The sequence below is a fragment of the Panthera uncia genome, chromosome X, assembly GCF_023721935.1.
Source record: "Panthera uncia isolate 11264 chromosome X, Puncia_PCG_1.0, whole genome shotgun sequence".
In the NCBI taxonomy this organism is placed as follows: domain Eukaryota; kingdom Metazoa; phylum Chordata; class Mammalia; order Carnivora; family Felidae; genus Panthera; species Panthera uncia.
In genome coordinates, this window is record NC_064817.1 from 65,604,618 (window position 1) to 65,627,327 (window position 22,710).

General features: G+C 38.9%; 1 protein-coding gene across 1 annotated transcript; it reads left to right on the forward strand.

The window, feature by feature from the left end:
• The first annotated feature begins 13,102 nt into the window (after positions 1 to 13,102).
• POU3F4 (POU class 3 homeobox 4) lies at positions 13,103 to 14,188 on the forward strand. Its single transcript, XM_049644018.1, has one exon. The coding sequence runs from the start codon at positions 13,103 to 13,105 to the stop codon at positions 14,186 to 14,188; it is 1,086 nt and encodes a 361-aa protein (XP_049499975.1).
• Positions 14,189 to 22,710: the final 8,522 nt, after the last annotated feature.

Consider the following 22,710-nt stretch of genomic DNA (forward strand, 5'->3'; position numbering starts at 1 on the left):
GTTTTGGCCCAAAATGTTGTCACAAATACCTTAATAATTTAATTTACACATTAAAATATTTACTGGTTATAAAGGAGCATATTTAGATTTCTATTTGAAATAAATGATAATTGGGAGATCTTTTTAAAAAATCATTTTTGTGTTTATAATTTTGTTGGACATTTCAGCATCAGATGAAGCTATCACTAGTCTCATTTGTCATCCACATATATATTTTCCAAGGATGAAATCCAGGTTACTTCACAAATTCTGCAATTGTCCTCACTGAGAACTAAGCAATATTTGGCTTTGTCCCATGACCTTATCTCTCAATTTGAGGAAATTCCAGTCAATGTGTTGAACATTAAAAAGTACATTTCATCACTAAATACCATCTATAAATCATTCCACTCCATTTGGGCCCCTAATCATTTGATAAAACATTTTACCATAAACAAATTTTGGGGCCACTGTGTGATTATTCCCACTTGGAAAATATACAGTTTCCCCTCCATGAAACTAGAACAGAAGGTCTGAGAGAAAGGAAATTATTAAGCATTCTACTGCGTTTTTTCTCCCAAACAAAAACTAAGATAGAGGTCAATGAATAAGTATGTGCAGACTGGAACTTGAATCCTCTGGGGTGACTGTAGGCTAATTAATAATTAATGCCAGAGCCATGGTGTTTGAAATGCAGATGTGATAACTGTAGGCCTGGCAGTGCTGTTCAGAGGAAGCAGATTTAGATGCTATAGGGAATAGGCACTCCCTTGCCGGCTGGCTCAGCGATCCAGCCTGGGTGCAAAGCAGGGCCTATGGTTTAGATTATATTCCCCTCAGCTGTTAATTACCTGAACCTACTTTGAAGTTCTTCTCTTTTTATCCTCTGCATGAAAAGAGATTGGTTCAGCCAAGGGACTTAGAGAAATGATCAAATACATGGGGTGGAGGGTAGGGGGTGGTAATAGAACTTCAGATATATGAAGATAACGAAGAAAAACACATAGTAGAACATATAAGAACATACATTATTAGGAAATGTTGAATTGTGATTTATTGTGTCAAGCACATTGTATTTTGCTCAGTTCTAATGAAGTTTATTTTAAGTATATGTATAAATTTTCTCTGAATAGGTATAACAAAGAATTTCCATCTGTATTATTATATGGTGACTTGACAAGAGACAGGTGTTTTACAATGTCATATTTAATTTAATAAAGTCATTTAAATCTCTTCATATTTCAAGCTACTTACTGATAAGGACTTTAACAGAATCAGCCACAAACTGCTTCTATATATTTGTGATCAAATCACTCATTCTCAGAGCACAAACAGAAGTCACCATTGTTTAAAGGGGAAGATAGAGGATATTGGAAAATTCTGGAAATATGCTGCAGTTGAGACAAATATGAAAATGTATGACAGTAAGATTAGCTGCATTAAAAAGCAGCCTGTTTTTTTTTTCAGGGTATGGGTGTATATGCATGCAATTTAAAGAAGCATAATCATTAACTAGTAAGTGAATTGCAGCATGCCTGGATTAGATATAAATGCCAAGGTTTGTTTGTTTTTTGGTTTTTTTTTTCCTATTTTAAATATTGTTAGTGCAGCTACTTCAGACAAAGCACTTTTCTGAGATACATTCCACTTGCACATGAACAAAAATCTTCCTTTTGGTGCACTAGAATGCAGTCATGAAATAGCTAATTTTCAACTGTGAGAAGTATCTTTGTAACTTTCTGACAGAAAAATGGCACTGAAAGCACCATCAAAGGAAAATGTGTACCTATATTGAAACTGACACCTGTGGATGCAGTATCATCTGACTAAAGTGACATCAAATGCCCACAACCAAATGAGTGAGTGATGATCACTATCAAACATAATACACAGGCTTCCATGCAGAGATTTGGGTTTGGAGTTCTATTTTAATTATGGTCCATTTCTATTTAAAAGAACACTTTTGTGAAGAGAGTCCTTAAACTTTTAAATCAGATGAAAAACTAGAAATTTGCTCTTTAGAATTTATTGCTCAATGCAAGTTCCAAAAAAAAAAAAAAAGTAGGGCTTGCATCGTTGCACAATTTAAATTCTTTTAAGCAAGAAAATAGTCATGTAACTAAAGGTCTTCTATGAAAAAGAAAACACACTGGGAATTTTTACAATTTGATGTGTAATATATCTTTCCCAGTTGTGGTTTTAATTCTAAGAACACATATACACCAACACTAAGATTATGTAAAACTAACAACAAAAAACAAATTCATCTCCATGCAATTTAAATTCTAATACTAACCTAAAGCAGGGGGACCCAATTCACAGAAAGCAAGAGTGTACTTTCATACTGATTTTATCTCTAGTCAGCTATCTTTTCTGTATTATATTGCTAGAGTCCAAAGTGTTAATCAAAATGTAGCAATTTTTTTCCAAGCTTTAAATACAAACTTTGTATGTTGAGTTCTCTGCTACTAAGAGAAAGGGAAAATAAAAATAAAGAAGTGCTTGAAAAGTGTATAGCAGCAAATCAGAGGCAAAATTAAGACAAAATAAAACAAAAAATTAAAGTCAACCACTTAGATTAGCACTTAAGATTTTCATGGCCATAACTCTTTTACTCTATGAACACTCATGATTATTCATGAGTTTTGAATTTTAAAACACAAACACAGAACAAAACGTATTTCCTAAACTGGAACTGAAGCGGTCTTCCAGAATTAAAGTCCAAGCTTTTGAATTATTTTTCCTTAAAACCAAATGAAACTGCATTTAAGACTCATCACATTCAGACTTCATTTATGTGTGGTTGTATTTTATTTTAATGTTTGTTATAGTAACAATATGCTAACAAATCTATTTACATAATTTTATTTATACATTTTTAAGTCTCCATTACTTGGACAATCTAACTTAAGGAGAAATGTATTTGAAAACATTATCTCCAGATAAATATCAACTTTTAGTTTAGAGATATATGCACAGCAGAGATATAAACTAAAACAGCACAATGATATCACCACAAATATTAGGCTAAGTTTTCCATTTTATTTTAGCCTGTATGTTTACATCCCTACTTCCCTCACCCCACATGACTGTCTCTTCCACTAAGAATTGCGTATTTTGTAAAGATTTATTCAATTAGTTAAAGCACATTAGATGAAGTTTTAATACAATTTAGTGACACAAATTTACACTACTTTCAAGGTCATAATATATTTTAGAAAGCAATGTTAAAAATGACTACATAGACACCAATATTTAAGTTGTAGAAACTTGAAGCCATAATTTGTATGCTTTTTATATTAATTTGGGACAACGAAAGCATTCTTCTCTATGCCAATTCTATTTTAAATGTTTTTTTTTTATCTCTTGAAATATCCTTTCCCCAGTTCATTTCCAATCATGTGTTCATACTGTAAAACTTCTTGTGACTAGAAACTCTTATACACATGTACATTATTCTGAGTACACTACAATCTAAAATGTAGTTAGATTATCTACTTTGTGTCCTTTTTACCTGCAACTACAGGGAGATCGAAATGAAGTTCTTAGCTCTTTATTATTAAAAGCATTGGAAAAACAAATAGATCTTAACAGAAATGTTTTTCTGCCTTCCAGTATGAGTGATGTGTGTTGCATGTACTATGCACTGCAAAGTAGAGGAAGACTTCTTTACCCTGCAAAAGGAAAAGTAAAACATTGTAAAACGATTTTAATGAAATCATAACATTAAAATAGTTTTATATTAAACCCTGCTAATTTTCTAGGTGAAGGCTGTTAAGTGAATGTAAGGAAACATTAAAAGGGAATTGAATTTGCATTCCTTATGCTACAGGCACATGTTTACATGACCTTTAAAACAGAATTAAAGCTGTAGCATCAGCAGCTGTAGGCAATTCACATTACTAAGGCAATCAAATCAGAATGCTAAACTAACTATAAAACATAAATTAAACTGATAGAGAATCATCTCAATTCACTAGGTTTACTTGCAATGTACTTCCTCACTACTAGTCATTTCAAAGCAGTTTGCAGATCCACCAAATCAGAAATACTCCAATCCATCTTAAAACAGAGTGTCCAGCTAAGAGTATGTAAGCTATGAGCACTTTAAAATAGCTTTATCAACAAACCTCCATCATTCATCCGAGCTAACTTATTTCATGATCATTACTTACTTTGAGCAATCACGTCCAAAAGTAAGCATCATGCCATGAAGACAAAATTATCTCCAATATGTTATGTGTGTCATAGATGATTTTTACTTACAAACAAGTATTATAAAAGTTTATAAAGGATGCTTAAAGGCTAGTGAAAGTTAACTGCACTTTTTTTTTACTCTCAACTTCATTTTATTATTCCTCAACACTCCCAAGCTTTCCAACAACTATATTCTTATTTTCTTTCATAGAAAGATTGGATATCACACCTTTTAAAATACAGTAGAATGGATTATTAAACAGAAACTTAAATCTAATTGTCTGGGAAAAGACTTGTTCTAAGAAAATGAAAGAGAAGAATAAGTATTTTATAATGCAAGTCATCATCTCACTAGAAGTGTTTTGAGAAAGCTTGGTCTCTCAATTTCTAGCAGTAAAATCTCAAAAAAAATTCTATCTTTACTGAAGTGTTTCTGTTTGTGTGTTGTGACTTATTTTTCTCCTCTTTAGAAAACTTTTCAGACTCCTCAAGAAAATTGAAAACATACAGAATATATTTGAAAAACGGTTATTCTACATTTCAGGGAACAAAAAGGGGGTAGAACTCAAATGTTTCTCTCCATCACTAATATGAGTATTTGTATAGGGCAAATCTCAGTTTTTTACAAAGCTGTCAACAAGCTATTAAAAGAAAACCAAAATTCCACAGTTCTAACACTCAGCTTCTGCAGAATTGAGATCCATGCTCAGAGTTCAGATAGTTTTTGAAGGCAATTTACACTCAGATAGATGTGTTCTTCAATCTGTAAATGTTCATCCATTAAACTATCTCTCTCTCTCTCTCTCTCTCTCTCTCTCACACACACACACACACACACACACACACACAATATGTGTGTGATCCATTTGTTTAAAGGGGGATCTAATGTTTATGTCACGCACCTGGGGAAATATTTATTTAAAAATAAAAATGAGGGGTGCCGGTGTGGCTCAGTCAGTTAAGTGTCATCGGGCCCCACATGGGGCTCTGTGATGAGAGCAAGGAGCCTTCTTAGGATTCTGTCTCTTTCTGTCTCTCCCCTCCCCCACTTGCTCAAATGTGCACTTTCTCTCTCAAAATAAATAAACATTAAAAATAAACTTATTTTTAAAATAAAAAAAATAAAAATGAGTGCAGAAGTAATTGAATTATAGTTTTACTGCAAACAGGAACCTCAATCTCTTTCCAAAAGTAGACGTAGTAAGAAGAGGATAGGTAGAAGAAAGGAGACAGTCTCATTCTCATTATCATTTTAATAAGTTAAAATGAATATTTAGGATATATAAAATAAATTTGAATGCTGATATTTAGATTGCCCTAACCATGTTTCCTTAGAAACCTAAGGTTTCTCTGGCCCCTGTCAATTGTTAAAAAAAAGGAAATTTGCTTTTCTTTTTTTTTTGAAATTTGGTATTTTTAAGGAGGTTTAGGCAGGTTTAAATCCTGCTGGCCTTAAAGTGATCTGAGTTAATATTTTAGTGCCTGGACAAAATATTTTAGGGTGACTTTCACCACTCTCATCTTCCCACACACACTCAAGAAGATTCATGGAGATGATTCTGTCATACACACCCTTCCGAGGGAGTGTCACTGAATCAGAGTTGTGGTAACATAAAGCATTTGTCAGTGAAAGGGCTGGACCTTGCCTCCTGAGAAAGGGTTACCTTGAGCACATTACCTTTGTGCAGGACTACAGAGGGGAGCATTGTCTTAGGATTGTTCAAGGGGGCCCATACATAAAGGACAGAGGCTTCCCGGGGACAAAGATGCTCAGCAAGGCTAGCCAGGTCCAGGTAATCCTGAGAGATAAACTACTGCAGGCTACCAAGCTCACACAGCTGCTGTGGTGCTGGCTCTTCTAGATTCTTGCTCCCTCCTTCCACTCCCAACCAGCTTGATTAGGCCTTGCCTTTATCCCCGGGATCCTGTTTCAAATAGAGGACAAGAGCCTCTGGAAGGTAGAGCAATGGGAGCCAGGAAGCCGGCAAAATAAGCCCCTCTTGCTAGCTGCCTAGGTTTTGGAATGGGACCAATTTGGCTTAAAAGATTGTCATTCACCAAATTATCTTAAGATGGGAATTCTCAGTTTAACACCCCCACCCCTGTTGTGGCTCAGGCACCTTTATGCAGATGTATCTGAGAGGCTAAAGTCAGTTCCAACCTTTGGGCTTCATTTGAGCATCTTAGCCAGGTTACCTTGAAGGTGAGGCATCCTGTTGTTGCCCAGATTTCTCCCTGTCCTGCCGATGCCATGTGCGGAGCTTTGGGCACAGCTCCTTGATTCTCTCTGATCCTGATTTTCTGCAGATTGGAGTAAACAAACTTGGGTTCTTGGCAACACCAGAATTTAGAGCAGGCTAGCCACAGGGTCATAGGGGAGGAGCAGACCCACCAAGGAGAAAGACCTCTTGAGGGGCTGGGTTCTTTTGTTGGATGCCTGAGTGCTTGAACGTTGAAAAGAGACTCCAAATAATTCTTGCATATAAAATGCACACATGTGATGGCATGTGTTCATAAGCAGCTGGAAACCAAAATACTAGATCAAGTAGGTCTAGTTTTTAAGCAGGGGAGCCAAACTGATTCCCCCAGTTGAGAGTAAGGTAAATGGCCAGAGAGGGCTCAAAAAAAGTTACTGAAGATGGAGATTTTAATAGCACTCAGGAAACCTACACTATTTCCTCAATAATGAACACAATAAAAATCACAACAGAAAAAGTACTAATATTCTTGTAAAAATTGAGAGTCAAAAATGTCCTTACAAAGTGGACTTTTCCTCAAACATGTATCTCTTTCCCTAGACCTCATTCTTTCTCTCTTACATATATATACATATACATATATGTAATACATATATGAATATGTATATATACATTTTTTCTAACAATCATAGACCCCCTTCTGTACTGAATCCCTCCAGGAAAACAAAACAAAACAAAATTTCTGAATTAAGATAGCAAGTTAAATCTGGTTGCTTGCTTATTTTCAAATATAATAGTGTCTTCCTCACTTGGCCTGGAAATAGTAATATGAGTCCAGAATACTCAGCAGATTACTTAATAAAAGTTTCTTCCTAGAACGAGCCCATATTTTGATCTGTAATCAAGTTTCCTGTAGTCCTTTCACCTCACAGGGATACAGAATGCTAGCCATTTCAAATAAATAGTATTTAGTAAGAAAAGGGGGGGTGAGCGTGCAAGGAAAATAGGATCTCAGTTATGTATGAAATCTGAGCATGTTAAAACTTTAATCCGTCCATGAAGAAGGAAGTGTATTGCAATTTGGGGCATCTCTCTTAACTACAAAAGTGACTTCTAAAAGCTGTCTAATGTAAAATTACATAATTTATTGATACCTTGAATACTGAATACAGAGTTTAAGATAATAGATTATCTCTACACTCCCTCTGATCGATCGATACAGCTGGAACTATATTTTTCTCCTCTTTAATACTTCCACAATTTCTGACTTTAAGAAAAAATCAAAATAAAGATAAAAACCACTACTGCAGTTTAAATTTGGAAATATCCCACTACTCCATTAAAAAAAAAAAAAAGCTAATTTCACATGGGATCTGTGTTTTGTAAAATCATCAACTGGACTCTTCAAAACTAGTCTCTGTCTAAGGTACAAAACAAACAACAGCAAAATACCCACAATGATTCCTAGATACCCCAAATCCTGGTGCCAGGAATATGAGAACCATACAGAGTACTGCACAATAGTTCTGTCTCTGTAGAGCTCTTTCCCTGGGACCCTGTAAGATCAGGGTTCACCCACTGACAATGGCAATGGCAAGGGAAGAATTGACCTCAGAAGAGAAACTGAGACTGAATCAATGCGACCTTGACAACACAGCTGTGGGAGCCAGCACCCTTTCCATTTGTCCGTGAGGGTCTCTATTGTCCCTGTCTTTCCTCTAACCATCCTATCCGCAGCCCCAACTACACAATTCCTCAGCACTTCCCAACTGACAATAGATTTTGCTAGTAAATGTCTTGTGCTCTCGAAGATTGAGGTATATGTATTAAATTTTTTCATGATGGATATTTTAATTTTTAAATTACCCTGTGTCTGCTGCAACATTCACTGCATGCTATCTCTCCTCCCCCTCCCCTTTACTCTAAATATCCTTTTCCTCATGTTCAAGGAAAGCCAACAGAGTTCTAAAAATTTAACTAATTGAGCTTGAATTGTTATTGGCTAATATCTGTTAATGTTGTCTAATTTTTTAAAGATTCTCTCCCAGAATATTATGAGCCCCTTTACCTTCCACCACACAGTTTATGAAGAAGAAGAAGAAGAAGAAGAAGAAGAAGAAGAAGAAGAAGAAGAAAAAGAGGAGGAGGAGGAGGAGGAGGAGGAGGAGGAGGAACAACTACTGTAATAGGAGCTACAGTAGGCCGGTGCTCTGAAGAGCAGTTATGACTCACTGAGAAACTCTAATGAGCCCAAAGTACAGACACCAAGAAAAAGTCCTATTTTTCTGTTGTTTTCAGAAGCTGTCCATTTGTTTCCCTTCCCTTATGAGTTCCAAGGTGATAAAAATAAAATATGTACTTGTTCCTACCAAGCCCAATCTAAGTAGTCCTATTTCCAAAGTGGACTTGTGTTGAAGAGGAAGTTTTCAATCTTGAAGTCATATCTATGTACCATGTCCTACTCTCTGGAACTCCATGCTATATTATACACATTCAAATCTGATCTTTTGGACTTCTTTCCTGACACACACCCCAACTCTCATCAGCCACAGACCACCTTCCCTCCTCCAATTTGTATAGATAATGAGAATGTTTCATAATCTATACTCATATATGAAATCTACAAGAGGCATAATCTCCATTTCTGAACGAACCTAGACACAGACTGCCCAGCTGCAACCAAACTCCTATGCTTCCATAGAAGTGCAATTTGAACCACATTAATCTGCTTAATTTCTTTTGTGAGTGCTTCCTTGCTTTCAAAGGGGCTGGGAATCTCTGGGGAAACACTCAGGAGTCGTTATGTATCTTTAAAATTGTGAGGAATGAGAGTCACAGTGAAACCCCAGGTTACAAATAAATGAATAAACATACAAATAAATCAAACCAATCTGACATGTTTTCAGCAATTAATGAAATTTCCCTCTTAGAAAACAAGCAAAGTGATTGGTATGGTGGAGTGACAAATTTGGATATGAAGGTACCTAAGAAGGAATGAAGGTTGTGCTGTGTGCTGCTCTAGCAAGAGATTGGAACCCGTTCTACCTTGCTGGAGGCAGGTGTGTGGACTCGATAAAATTACAATTACTCCACTTCTAACTTGGGTTCCTCTCCAAGATGAGTTTTAGCTATCCCAACCTGCTAGGGTTGAGGCAACTATTAGTATTTTCAAACCATAGCCATAGAGGGAGTGGGGTAAATTAGATCTGAGGACCTGTTAATGGACAAGATCAGGATGAAAAGAATTCCAAGCTGTGTATTTAGCCCAACCACCCAAGAGACAAGGTTACCAGTGGTAACTTTGAGTTTAAGGTAAAATAAATCTATGAAAAATAAGTTACCAGCTGTTTGCAACAGTAGCTTCACATGTACTTATTTCTCTCCCATGTCCAGACAGGGTCGTCTATTGAATGAGGCTCTTTTATTTTGCATGGGGCAGGGGATTTGTGACCATGGTCCCCCCTTTTATTCCTCTCTCTATGGAAACCCAGATCATGGGGAGAAATATGCAAGGCCGAATAAAGAGAAGCCACAGAAAGGAGCGCTTGAGAGCGGCATCTGTTACACTTGGGAAGTTAGACTGACAGGAGAGGGCGAAGAAAACCTCTCCAGTAGATTAGTCAGAGCAGCAAGAAGATTTTACTATATGCAGATATTTTCCTCAGAAAACAAAACATCTTACATGCAAGAGAAAATCCTATCACAGCTGCTAGAGGATGGGACTGCACCTGAATTAGGCAGTATCCATATTCATGGGAACTAATTTTTAACAACGAAGGAAGGAAGGAAGAAAGGAAGGAAGGAAGGAAGGAAGGAAGGAAGGAAGGAAAGAGGGAGGGAAGAAGGGAAAGAAGAAAAAAATGACGAGGTAAAGAAAGAAAAAAAGGAAGATGACTATGTTGGTTTTTGCTCCTGTCAGAAGCCATTCTTACATTAAAAGACCACAGCACAAAAGTGTGAGAAACCTATCACTGGGCACAGTTACCTCTCCCGCGACAGCGGCCCCCTCCCCAGCCTCTGGGCATGGTCTGAACCCCTTTTGCTTGCCTGGAAAAATTGGTTGCCCAGAGTAGAGGGCAAGGGCTAGAGCAAGGTTGATTATAAGAATTCATGCAAGTCAGAATTGGAAAGGGAACCCCTTTTTTCTCCATGCTAAAGCCTTCTGAATTGATAATTACCTTAACCCCCTGAATGACCAGACTAAGATTAGTAAATCTTCACCCAAAGGCAGCTGTGATGGTGGGGGTGGGGAACCCACCATTACAACAACATGGCAATGATCACTCTTTTTCTTGTATGGTTTTTTTCATTGCGTTTCCCTCTGACCTCTAAACTGACATAATGTAAAGTAGTCAATGGATCCTTCAACAGGCAGCTTAACAGATTACCTGAAAACTTTTATTTTTGTTTGATTTTAACAAGTACTTTTTTCTTCAGGAAGCAAAAGTTCAGGTACAAATGAGATTGTATTCTTACAAAGGAAGATACACACAGTTAGTTGGTAGTAAAGAAAAGAGGTTATTGAAGAGAAGAGAGGAGGAGAAGAGAAAAGAAGAGGAGAGAAGAGAAGAGAAGAGAAGAGAAGAGAAGAGAGGAGAGGAGAAGAGAGGGGGCAGAGGAAGAGAGGGAAAGGAAAAATAAATTTCCAGATTAAAAGCAGATAAACGTTTACAACAGGACACCAGTAAAGGAAAACACAATTTCAGTGAGAAGGAAGAGGGGGAGAAGATGGGAAATTATCATCTCCACCAAAAACTGCTAAGTGGTTATCCTTTTTTTTTTTTAAGAGAGAGAAAGAAAGAAATAGATCTCAACCAGACCCCAGGTTTTCCTGCTTAATAGACACAATTTACATTTACCAATATAAACTCCTGTCGCTATCTGCTCTCATAAGAAATTACTCATTTCACAGGAAATAGATGCTGTTTATATAAAGTAATGGCAGAATAGCTCACCTTGTTTTTATTTTTTTTCTCATTTTCTTGCATTTTCTTCAGATCTGTCTTCTTAGAGAAACTAATGCCTTAATGTCTTTCTGGTAGCTGCAAGCCTCCTTTTATTTCTGCTAAATATATGAAAATGTATGCAAATTTAAATCAAGCTAAACCTAGTAGCTCTTGCAATATATTTAATGGAATTTCAAACCAATAAAGGAACTCTGAAGCTGTCTTCTGTAAGTTCAAATATAATTAAGCAGCTAGGTTACCTTCAAAATTATGCAATGGAAGGTCACTTTTTTTTTTTTAATTCAGAAATCCAGCTGGGTATCCCATGTTGCCTTTTCTCAGCTAGAGCAAATCTAAAATCTTTGCATTCAGCTTACAAGCAACACCTTTGAGCAAGGCTGTGGAGTTGTGGGACTTGCCTTCCCCTAACTTATAAAATGCATAGGAGTACAAGTCTTTCTTGTCTAACCAAAATGTGAAAACAGTCCTGTCCTCCCAAGCTGAAAGCACATTCAAGCTGATAGGGATGTGTGTTGGGGGAGTGGTACTTAATGCCAAACAGCCTGCCATCATTCCTCTCTCTCTCTGTCTCTCTCTCTCTGTCTCTCTCTCTGAATTTTCAGGGTACACTAAAGAATTCATATTTACTTCAGCTTGTTTGGGAGCAGGAGGAGGAGGGGGGGCAGTGCCTGTTAACAACAATTTTACTAGGGAACATCAGGCACGTTAGTCAAGAACATTTCCCTATGTACCTAATGAGAGTTGGTCCCATGAGTGTTTGAGGTGAGTGTGAGGGACGGCTGCCCATTTCAGCAAACAATGCCTCTGAAAGAAGTTGTGGGATCCCTGTTGGGAGCTGACATGGAGCAGTAACAAAAAGCAAGTCATCCAATTGACCAACCTCAAAATAAATGAATTTTGCCAGTATCACATTAGATTTTCCCAAAATCTTCCAGTTCTTCATGCCTTAAATCAAAATTTTCAGAAGAAGCTGGGCATCTCTTTCTTAGATGCTTTCTGACCTTGGTATCAAGTTTCTCATAAATGATAAAATGAAATAAATAAAACATGTCAAAGTAGTTCTTAATTCCCTTTGCTCAAAGTTTGTAGGAAGATTTTGTTTTGCAGTCCCCTGCACACAACTAACCCAGGATGTTAAATGAATTTGATTAAAAAAAATCTATTAAAATCTAGATGACATTTCACCTGGTTATATTGCTTTATTAGTATATATATATATATATATACTATTTTACTATACTTTTTTACTATATATATATATATATATATATATAATGTTTTTTTTCACGATTTCTATTAATCTAAATAATACAAAAGGAATTCTAAAACCAGTTTTCTACTTCACCCCCTATCCATCTCCCCCAACCCCCCAAACACGCACAAACACACTCCCCTTTGATACTTTCCCCTCTCCTACAAATGTCCATGAAGTCCGAGGTGGGAGGGAGGGGGAAAGGGTTAATCAAATGAGCTGCTGCCACTCAGCGCCAGGCAACCAATGGAGCCCAAAGATTGATTTACTTCCTGCTCAGATCTCACTGAAACTCTTAAGCTTCGCCAGCCTAATTTGGAAAACTAGCCCAGCCTCCCGTGCGGCCATTGGCCAAGCCCGTGGCTGGCCAGGCCGAGATGTGCTGCAATTGGTCACCACATGTGCCGGTAACTCGCTCTTGCGGCTTTGGCTCCCCCCCAACCATAGATGTCAAAGGCTGAAGCTGCTGCCTTTGCCACATTATAACTAGTAGGGGATCCTCACCGACCATGGCCACAGCTGCCTCGAATCCCTACAGCATTCTCAGTTCTAGCTCCCTAGTCCACGCGGACTCTGCGGGGATGCAGCAGGGGAGTCCTTTCCGAAACCCTCAGAAACTTCTCCAAAGTGATTACTTGCAGGGAGTTCCTAGCAATGCGCATCCTCTTGGGCATCATTGGGTGACCAGTCTGGGCGATGGAGGCCCATGGTCTTCCACACTGGCCGCCAACCCTCTGGACCAGCAGGACGTGAAGCCCGGACGCGAAGACCTACAGCTGGGTGCGATCATCCATCACCGCTCACCACACGTCGCCCACCACTCTCCGCACACTAACCATCCGAATGCCTGGGGGGCTAATCCGGCTCCGAACCCGTCCATCACGTCAAGCGGCCAACCCCTTAACGTGTACTCGCAGTCGGGCTTCACCGTGAGCGGCATGCTGGAGCACGGAGGGCTCACTCCACCGCCGGCCTCCGCCTCCGCACAGAGCCTACACCCGGTGCTCCGGGATCCCCCAGACCACAGCGATCTAGGCTCGCACCACTGCCAAGACCACTCGGACGAGGAGACACCAACCTCGGATGAGTTAGAACAGTTCGCCAAACAGTTCAAACAAAGAAGAATCAAATTGGGCTTCACGCAGGCCGACGTGGGGCTGGCGCTAGGCACACTGTACGGCAACGTGTTCTCACAGACCACTATCTGCAGGTTCGAGGCCTTGCAGCTGAGCTTCAAGAACATGTGCAAGCTGAAGCCGCTGCTGAACAAGTGGCTGGAGGAGGCTGATTCGTCCACTGGGAGCCCGACCAGCATTGACAAAATCGCTGCTCAGGGCCGCAAGCGCAAGAAGCGAACCTCCATCGAGGTGAGTGTCAAGGGCGTACTGGAAACGCATTTCCTCAAGTGTCCCAAGCCTGCCGCTCAGGAGATTTCCTCGCTGGCAGACAGCCTCCAGTTGGAGAAAGAAGTGGTGCGTGTCTGGTTCTGTAATCGAAGACAGAAAGAGAAAAGAATGACTCCACCAGGGGATCAGCAGCCACATGAGGTTTATTCACACACCGTGAAAACAGACACGTCCTGCCACGATCTCTGACTGCAGAAAGCAAGGAAGCGGCCGGCCGCACTGGGAGCAGCGCGGATTTCTCTTTCTCTCCCACTCTCTTCCTTTCACTTCAGCTTTATTATTGCTATCTAGAGAGATAGCAATAGCTAGATATAAAGATAGGGCTCTTCAGTCTCTCATCTTTTTTTCTTCCTTTTTTTTTTTTCAATAGGGGATTCTAACTTATATTAAGAAAGGAAACACACACACGCATTCCAGCTTCTCAAGGCTGATAAACAGTAGTGTTAAGCAGTTCAGGAGGGGACCTCACATACCCTGCCGCCAGGGCGACTGTTTCCTCCAACCTTTTCTGCTGATCAAAACATATTGTTTACTTTGAGTAAGGTTTGTTTGGTTGCTCCTCTCTTTAATGAACAAGGAGTGGGGTAACGTGGGGGTGGGGTAGGGATGGGGAAGGGGGGGTGGGAAGACAGATGTGTGCCTCTGAATAACCTTTCAGCGCCTTGGTTATAGCAGCTGTATTTCAGGTGAAATCTGTTTTACAATAGACTAGTTTTGCATTTTTTTAAACTTCTATAGTGTTTCTAAATGTCTGCGGTGTTTTACTACAAGCTGTACACAATATTTGTGAGATAATTTGTACCTAATCGGCCACTCCACATTGTTGCTATTATTATTATTCCTTCATTGAGCTGATGGTTTTCTAATTGCTTAAAAAAGGCAGGGGGACTGGAAGGAGGAGGGGAAGAGATGTCCACCTGTCCATCCACTCCCTATCCTAAATCTGCATGGAGAGAAGAGGTACAATGGAGAGAGTTGTTGATGATGGTATTGGAGATATATATGTAATTTTTTCGGAGGGCACAGTGCCTGGGATAGGCAGAATAGGCAACCTATTGGGTTTGCAAACTACAGCGAAGTAGGAGAGGTGATGTTGAAGCTTTCTGCCCTCCCTCTCGGATCTGTGGAGCCCTCGCAGGCTTCTACAGCGCAGATCCCGGTGCCATAAAAGGGTTTGGCTGTGGCACCCGGCAAAAGAGGTCAGCCTGCGGTGCTAAGAGACCTCCGCACCTACTGAAGTCCGGAATGCCTTCACTCAGAGCTCCCTAAGGGCCCCATGCCTCACCAGGACCACCAGCGCGACTCCACCTTGGCCTTCGTAGGCCAAGGACTTTGTATTCACACACATTTTCTTTCGCTGGAGAGGACTATCCCGAGACGCTGGCGACGACAGACTCACTGAGTGCCTCCCAATTCGGTTCACCTTCAGTTCACTGCCTGCTCTCCGAGTGAGAAACCATCGGGGAGGGGTGGCAAGTGGGGTGGTGGACAGGTGCTCCCTGCTCCGTGCAGAACGACAATGAAATGATTGGCAAAGGTCATAGGGATTCTGGTCTAGCTTCGTACCACCTCCTCTCCGGTGTATACATACCGCTGTCTCAGAGTGGTTTCACGCGAAGCTGTCTCCGCGTCCCAGACAAGCACAGCTGGTAGAAGCCCACAGCGATGATTAAGCTAGATAGCGAGCGCCCTGGTGGCTCGGTTTCTGGGTTTTTGTTTGTTTGTTTGTTTGTTTCTGTTTTTTAATCTGTGTGTGTATGTCTGTGCGTGTGTGCATGACTGCGCGTGGAAATGTGTGAGTAGATAGATGCGTGTATCCTATTACTATTTACAAAAACAAAAACTACATAAAATCTCTCTAGGCTGTGTAGAAATCCAAAAAATATACAGTTGTTGTGGCTTTATTGCTAACTCTCCTGTCTACACGCCAGGTCCACAGGGCACCTCATTCTTAATGAGCACACATGTGCAGGGCCGGCCAAGCACCCAACACCCAGACACAGTCCGCGGGACCTGGCTGGGGGCTCCGCATGCCTAGGCTGCCTGCCTGGCCTTCAGGTGCAGCTTTGGCAGACAAAGCCTCAAACTACCTAAGGACCAAAAAGCCCAGGACTCCTTCTGGAGGATGCGCTAGTATGGGCTTCCAGGCCTCTGGTGCACCGCACTGTGTCTCCCTCAGCTGCAGGTTGAAGAACATGTGTTAATTCAAATCCCGGACCCATTTTCTTTTTTGTGAAGCCTCTGCATTCTGTTCGTAGATGGGTTTTCGTTCTGGAATTTTTTTGTTTGTTTTGTTTTCCCACACTGAGTTCGTGTTTTACAACTGTTAGGGTTTTTTGGTTTGAATTTTTTTTTTTCTTCGCAGTTAAGCGCTCTGGTTCAAACCTGAGTTAACCCAAATATTTCTGCCGACTTTATAATTGTACAGTTTTGTATATTAAACGTTTTTGAAGTTATTAATTTAAAGAAAGATCATTTAGTTTATTCATTTAGTAACTGATGTATAATAAACACTATTTTCATTAAGAGTTGCTTTTTCAACTATTTTATTCAAATTGCCTATTGCAGTTGCCAGCAATTATTTATTTTCAATAAATTCTGCATTATGTTTAAAAGAAAACTCAAAGATGAGTCAGGTGTCAAAAAGAAAACAATTCGCTGTAATGTTTGATGTGAACAGTTTTAGTCAAGGGGTTTATACTGACGCAATATTTTATGGTCGTAAAAGATTTAAAATAAAACATTTAAATAAAACATTTTTCCAAAAAAATCGTTGTTTTTTTCTTTCTTTCTTCCTTTCTTTATTGTGTGGTGTGTGAAGTGAAGCATTTAAATAGAGACACATTTCTGGTGAGCACTGCATCTGCTCTGCTTAAGTTTAGAAATCATTAGTCATTGTTTTGATTCTTGATTCTCTCCCTCTGACTTTTGGCTTTTCATACACTCACAGCGTGGCCTGTTATCTTGCACATGCCCATGCTCAAGCAAAACACACCCCAAATGGTGGGAAATGGCCTGGGGAAACCCGGCGGGATAGGGGGGTTATTTCAGGACTTGCAATATTGTTAATGTTCTCTGAATGGAGTATCTGTCTCTAGTCCAGCAGACAGACCTTTCTCTAAAACAGCCCCTCTTGAAACTGGACCCAGACCTTCGCTGAGGCTTTCATCTTGCTTCCATGCAACCACCTCTCTTCTGGTCAGGGACCATTACCTTCTGGTAGATGATCTCTCATTCACCTGATGAAGGATGAAAAGATGACTAAATGTAAGAAGTGCTCTCCTTCTTAAGGTTCCCTTTGGGCTCAGAAACTCCGATAAACTGTTGTCCACTTAGTGTTGCCCGCTAATGATGAATTCTATTCATTCCTATATGACTTTAGGGGAAGAAAAAATCATTACACAGAGACATTTGGAAGAAAAGTTCAATTTATTACTCTTCTTCCCACTCCCATATACCACTTCACCTCTATTATTTTGCCACAAGGCCCTCCATAAAATAAAGGACAATTATCTGTAGCAGAGTAATGGCTAAGGAGTAATTTACTAAATCAGAAGCAGTTGTGTTTTACGATTTTGTACATATCCAACTTTTGTCTACAAGACAAAAGTCTTGTATCCAAGACTTATCCAACTTTTTGTTTTCGTAGATTTTTATTAAGCAATAAGCAAGACGTTTAACTACAACTCTCCAACAGCAAAACCATTCTCAACCCATGTTCTGAAATGTTTCTTGTTAGGCAAAGAAAAATTATTTAATCACTTTAATAAGTAATAATTATCACATGTAATATCCTGCATTTTTTCAATTGCCTGATATTTACAGCTGCACCGTGCACAATGCACATGCCAGTATTGTGTATGAAATATACTACATGTTCTTTGTATGCCCATTGGCATATCTCCATAAATAATACTGATTTCATAGAGATGTACCTACAATCACAAAACATATAGTCTTAAACTTGTTGGTTCTCTTTCTGTTCATACCAACTAACCTCTTTCTATTTCAATATCCTATATGAATTTTGAATTGATTAAAATGTTATAGCTTTTCTCATTAAAGTACACAGAAACCAACTAGCAATATATTTTAAAGTTTTTGATAGGGCCATAAACAGATGTTTTAGGAGATACTTATATAAGTTTATAGATCTAGACACCTGTACTATCAATATTTTTACTATGTATTACTGATAAATATATTTTATACATATTTGAGAGATTTGTTTCCTTTACCGCCTCTTTTCTTTCTCTTAAAATATAACTAAGGCTTATTTGGCTTTCATGATGACCTCTTTATTAACCTAGTTATAGCATTTACATAACATTTTCATTAAAATTCAGGGGATGTTGGTGCCTCTGCCTGGGACTTTCTTTGTATTGAAGTTGCTACCATCCCATTCCCAACCAAAGCCTTTGTAGGGAAAGCAGCTTTGGCCTTAGTTTCTCTTAAGCCTTCATAGCAGTGGCTTTCTCTCCAATTATAATTGGTGTGTTCAAAAAGAATAATATTTAATAGGTAAATTTAAAAGTTTCATCCCTATCACCTGATCAGAACAATAGAAGATGAATATATTGTGGAAAGGGTGAGTGTGGAGGGGGTGGGATGTGAAAAAAGCAAGTATTTAGATGCTACAGATATTTAAACAAAGTCGAATATGTGAATCAAGTGTATGTTTGTATGTAGACATTGATTGTATATATGGGCATGGCTCTTTGTATGCATAACAAAAGGTAAATAGATTACTATCCTCCAGCATATATCTTCCCAAGAATAAAAAAGGAGAAATATTAATCCTGGGAATAGATTTCTTATCTTTAAAAAGAAAAGGGTAAGGGAAACTATTGCCTGCATTAGTACATGAGCTGTGTTTGTTTTCAATAAAATCAAACACTGTTCCCTTGGAAATATTTAGCATTCAGATATTCTCCTTGCTCCCAAGTCAGGATGCTACTGTTGTTTTAATTGCTTGTAGGTTTTTTAAAAAAAAAAAGTTAATGTTTTTATTTATTTTGAAGGAGAGAGAGAGACAGCATGAGCGGGGGAGGAGCCGAGAGAGAGAGGGAAACACAGAATTTGAAGCAGGCTCCAGGCTCTAAGCTGTCAGCACAGAGCCTGATGCGGGGCTTGAACTCATAAACCTGGAGATCATGACCTGAGCCAAAGTCAGATGCTTAACTGACTGAGCCACCCAGGTGCCCCAAATTGCTTGTAGGCTTTAAGTAGAAACATAAATTTCTGTTTTTACTTAAAATATCTGTTTTAGTAAGGAGGGAGGTAAAGAATAGGGGAAAATGGGTTAGTGGGAAATAATTAGAAGTTACAACATGGTTTTCCCCCCAAAATAATGTATTTTTTTCACCTGTCATATTTTTAAAGACATATGGAACCTAAGAATTGTGGAAATTATTTCTATGAATTGACATTTAAAAATCCAAAAATGTGGCTCTTTCAGAAAGTTTTCAAATGAAGGAAAAGTAATGATGCAAAACACTACAGTGTAAATTGGTATCACTTGCACTCATCCATTCTGTAAAATAAAAGGATAGAACGTTTTTTACACTTGCCACCGAATAGTAATTTTAAAAATAGTAATAGCCTCCAACTTACTCATTTACAGATGTTAATTTTTAAAGCATTAAGAAAAGTGAATATAAAATATATTTGAAATCAATTAAGGGTTTTTTTTAATAAGAACCTCTTCTTTTTGAATTTTTTAAATTTTTATTTATTTTTGAGAGAGAGATTGAGAGACAGAGCACGAGTAGGTGAGGAGCAGAGAGAGAGGGAGACACAGAATCTGAAACAGGCTCCAGGCTCTGAGCTGTCAGCACAGAACCCTATGCGGGGCTCGATCTCATGGACTGCTAGATCATGACCTGAGCTGTAGTCAGACACGTAGCTGACTGAGCCACCCAGGCACCCCAAAAGTACCTTTTCTTAAGAACACTGCTCGTAGAACATTTCTAAAATTAGGGGATCATTTAAGAGAATAAAGTCATGCAAACAAAATCCAGTTAAATTCTGCTATCTCTAAGAAGGTGGGGGTAGGGAAGATCATATGCATGAACCTAGATTATTGTTTCTATAAACAGAATCCACAAAATTAAACCTTTGTGCATTCCAGTTAAAAAATACACTAGATCACTATGCTTTCTTTCATAAATATGAGACTAGAACTTATACCTATTCAAACATTATATAACTAGCTAGAACACTGGATTCCCTTAACAACAGTAATTGTTATCAAGGAGTATTTAGTATAAGATGGGTTCCTTCTGGATGTCTTCCAGGGGGCTTGTTTGCTCAACTATCAAAAGAGCCTTATTACCAGGTGGCTTAACTCTTTAAAGGAGAAAATCCTAGGACAGCTGGGTTTTGGGTAAAACTCTACAGTATTTAATATATGTATATAGACACATACTCACAACTGTAAACTTGCTCCCTCCACCTTCCCCTCCTTCTACACTCACACTTGGATACAGATAGGATGATGTAACAGAAAGCAGGCTGTCCTCAAAGGCAAGAAAGAAATGAACTCATTGACCAATTCATTAGGTATGTCTTTTCTTTTCATCTCTCTAGCTACTCAAACTGTTTCCACACTATTCTGGCATAGCTAATCGAAAAGACAAAAAAGTCATCCTATCAACCTCTTGTTTTATCTGAAAGGGCGGGCCTACACTGGCCAACTCCATCTTGTTCTGTGTCCTTCGCCTTGACCACACCTCCTCCCCTTGAGTAACCTCCCGCTCACCTGTTCAAACATCCCAATCAAAACAAGGCTGGCGACCTGTGTAACAGGACCACGATCCTTCCCCAGCCAATCGGTTGAGGCCACAGGCATTACCTCACCAAATGCCCCTAGACCCCAATAAAACCTTTGTGCTTTTGAAACTCGCTCTCTCTCCCCGGTATCTCATGCTGCCTTGGTGCAGGTAGGGGATTGAGCTCGAGCTAGCTCAAATAAAGGCTCTTTTGCTTTTGCATCGGACTTGGCTCCCTGGTGGTCTTTGGGGATCACGAATTCTGGGCATAACATTATCTATATGTCAAAAAATCTAGTTTGAGTGATCCTCTCCCAAATTCTGACACACATACACTGTATTGACTGCTTGCATTGACATCTTCTAAACAATGTCTGTTATATCAGCATTGATTCCTGGGGAGGAAGGGAGGCCATGTAAACATTTTTCATATTGCTTGCTTCTCATCTTCTCCAATTATTTTTCACATACTGGGGAATCTGCATTATAATATGGCTGATTTGACCAGACTGGAGACAAGCCTTTGCTCTGTTCCCCTTTCACAGATATGGAAAAGCCTGCTATAAAAGTCTCCTTGTAAAGTAAGTGTTGGTATCCCCCCAGACCAATATAAAAGAGTGGTTTGCTCCATAGAATTCATATTTGGTGAAAGATTTTCTCTTCCATAATACTTGCAATCTGAACACAGAAAGCCACACACCACCTGCTAAGATCACCGCTTGATATCATATTTTTAAAGCACAGAAAATAGAAGGCTATGGGCCAGGGGCAGTTCTTAATTGGGCTTCAAGTGGCACATGATCCCAAACTGCAGAATAAAGTTGAGTGGATTCACTGCACAACAGAATATAATGTTTCTTAATATTTTACAAATTCACATTGTACTTGCAGAGGTGTTGGTAGTATTCATGTTTTATTAACATCCATTTTTTATTCTTTATTGCCACAGGAACACAAATATATACATATGTAGAAAGGTCAGAATCAAAAGCAGAAGTCTGTCTTGAACTTGTGGAGCATAGAAAAATAACAGAAAAAGTCAGATTTGTGAGATTTATTGTCATAATCAGAGACTGTGTCTGTTGAAAACAATGTACTATAGCCACCGTTAAGGGATAGGGATTGACTTGCTCAGGAGCGAACAGTGATTTTCTACAAATGAATTATTTTATCATAAAAAGAGGAGCTGAGTATGTTTAAACCTAAAATTCTGAATTCTGAGCTTTAGGAGTGAGAATGGTTGAAATTCTAGAGAACACATTTTCCTTATTCACCTTCATGTTTTATGTTATGCCCTGTCAGAAAAAAAATCCAAACTTCTCTAGATTTTATATTAAAGTTAAAACTAAAGTAATATTTCAAAGTATCTCTTTCATCCAACCAGAGTCTTCCCTCTATCACTGCCCATGGATAAAGACCGTGTTGAGTCTACGGATGTTCTCCACTGGCCTCCTTAAGGACACATCTAAGGAAGCTGGTATGGAAGCAGTGGCAGGACAAAGGGTCTACTGCCCACACTGAGAGCTCCAGTCTATTAACTACAGTGGAAGTTCAAGTTTTATATTCTCTTTTACACTCTTAGTGCTTTACTTCTGCATGCACTGGTTTGATGTCTTCTGCTGAATTAGAAAACTAAGCAATTTGTTTTCAATGGATGACAAGTATGTCAAAAGTGGATAATTTTTAAATTGCTGATTTAAAGTAATTTTATTTTTGGAACTTTGTGCATCTGATTTGTACTTTGTAGTGTATTTATGCATGACTTAGAGAACTTGTACATAGAATAATTTAAATAAAAGGAACAATATTTTCAATTTATGCACTACCTTTCCTCCTTAAAGATCCCTAGGCACTTTAGAAATGATGTATACAATATACTCTGCAACAACTAATATGAAAATCACAAAATGACCACTTCAGGCCACATAAAATGACCACACT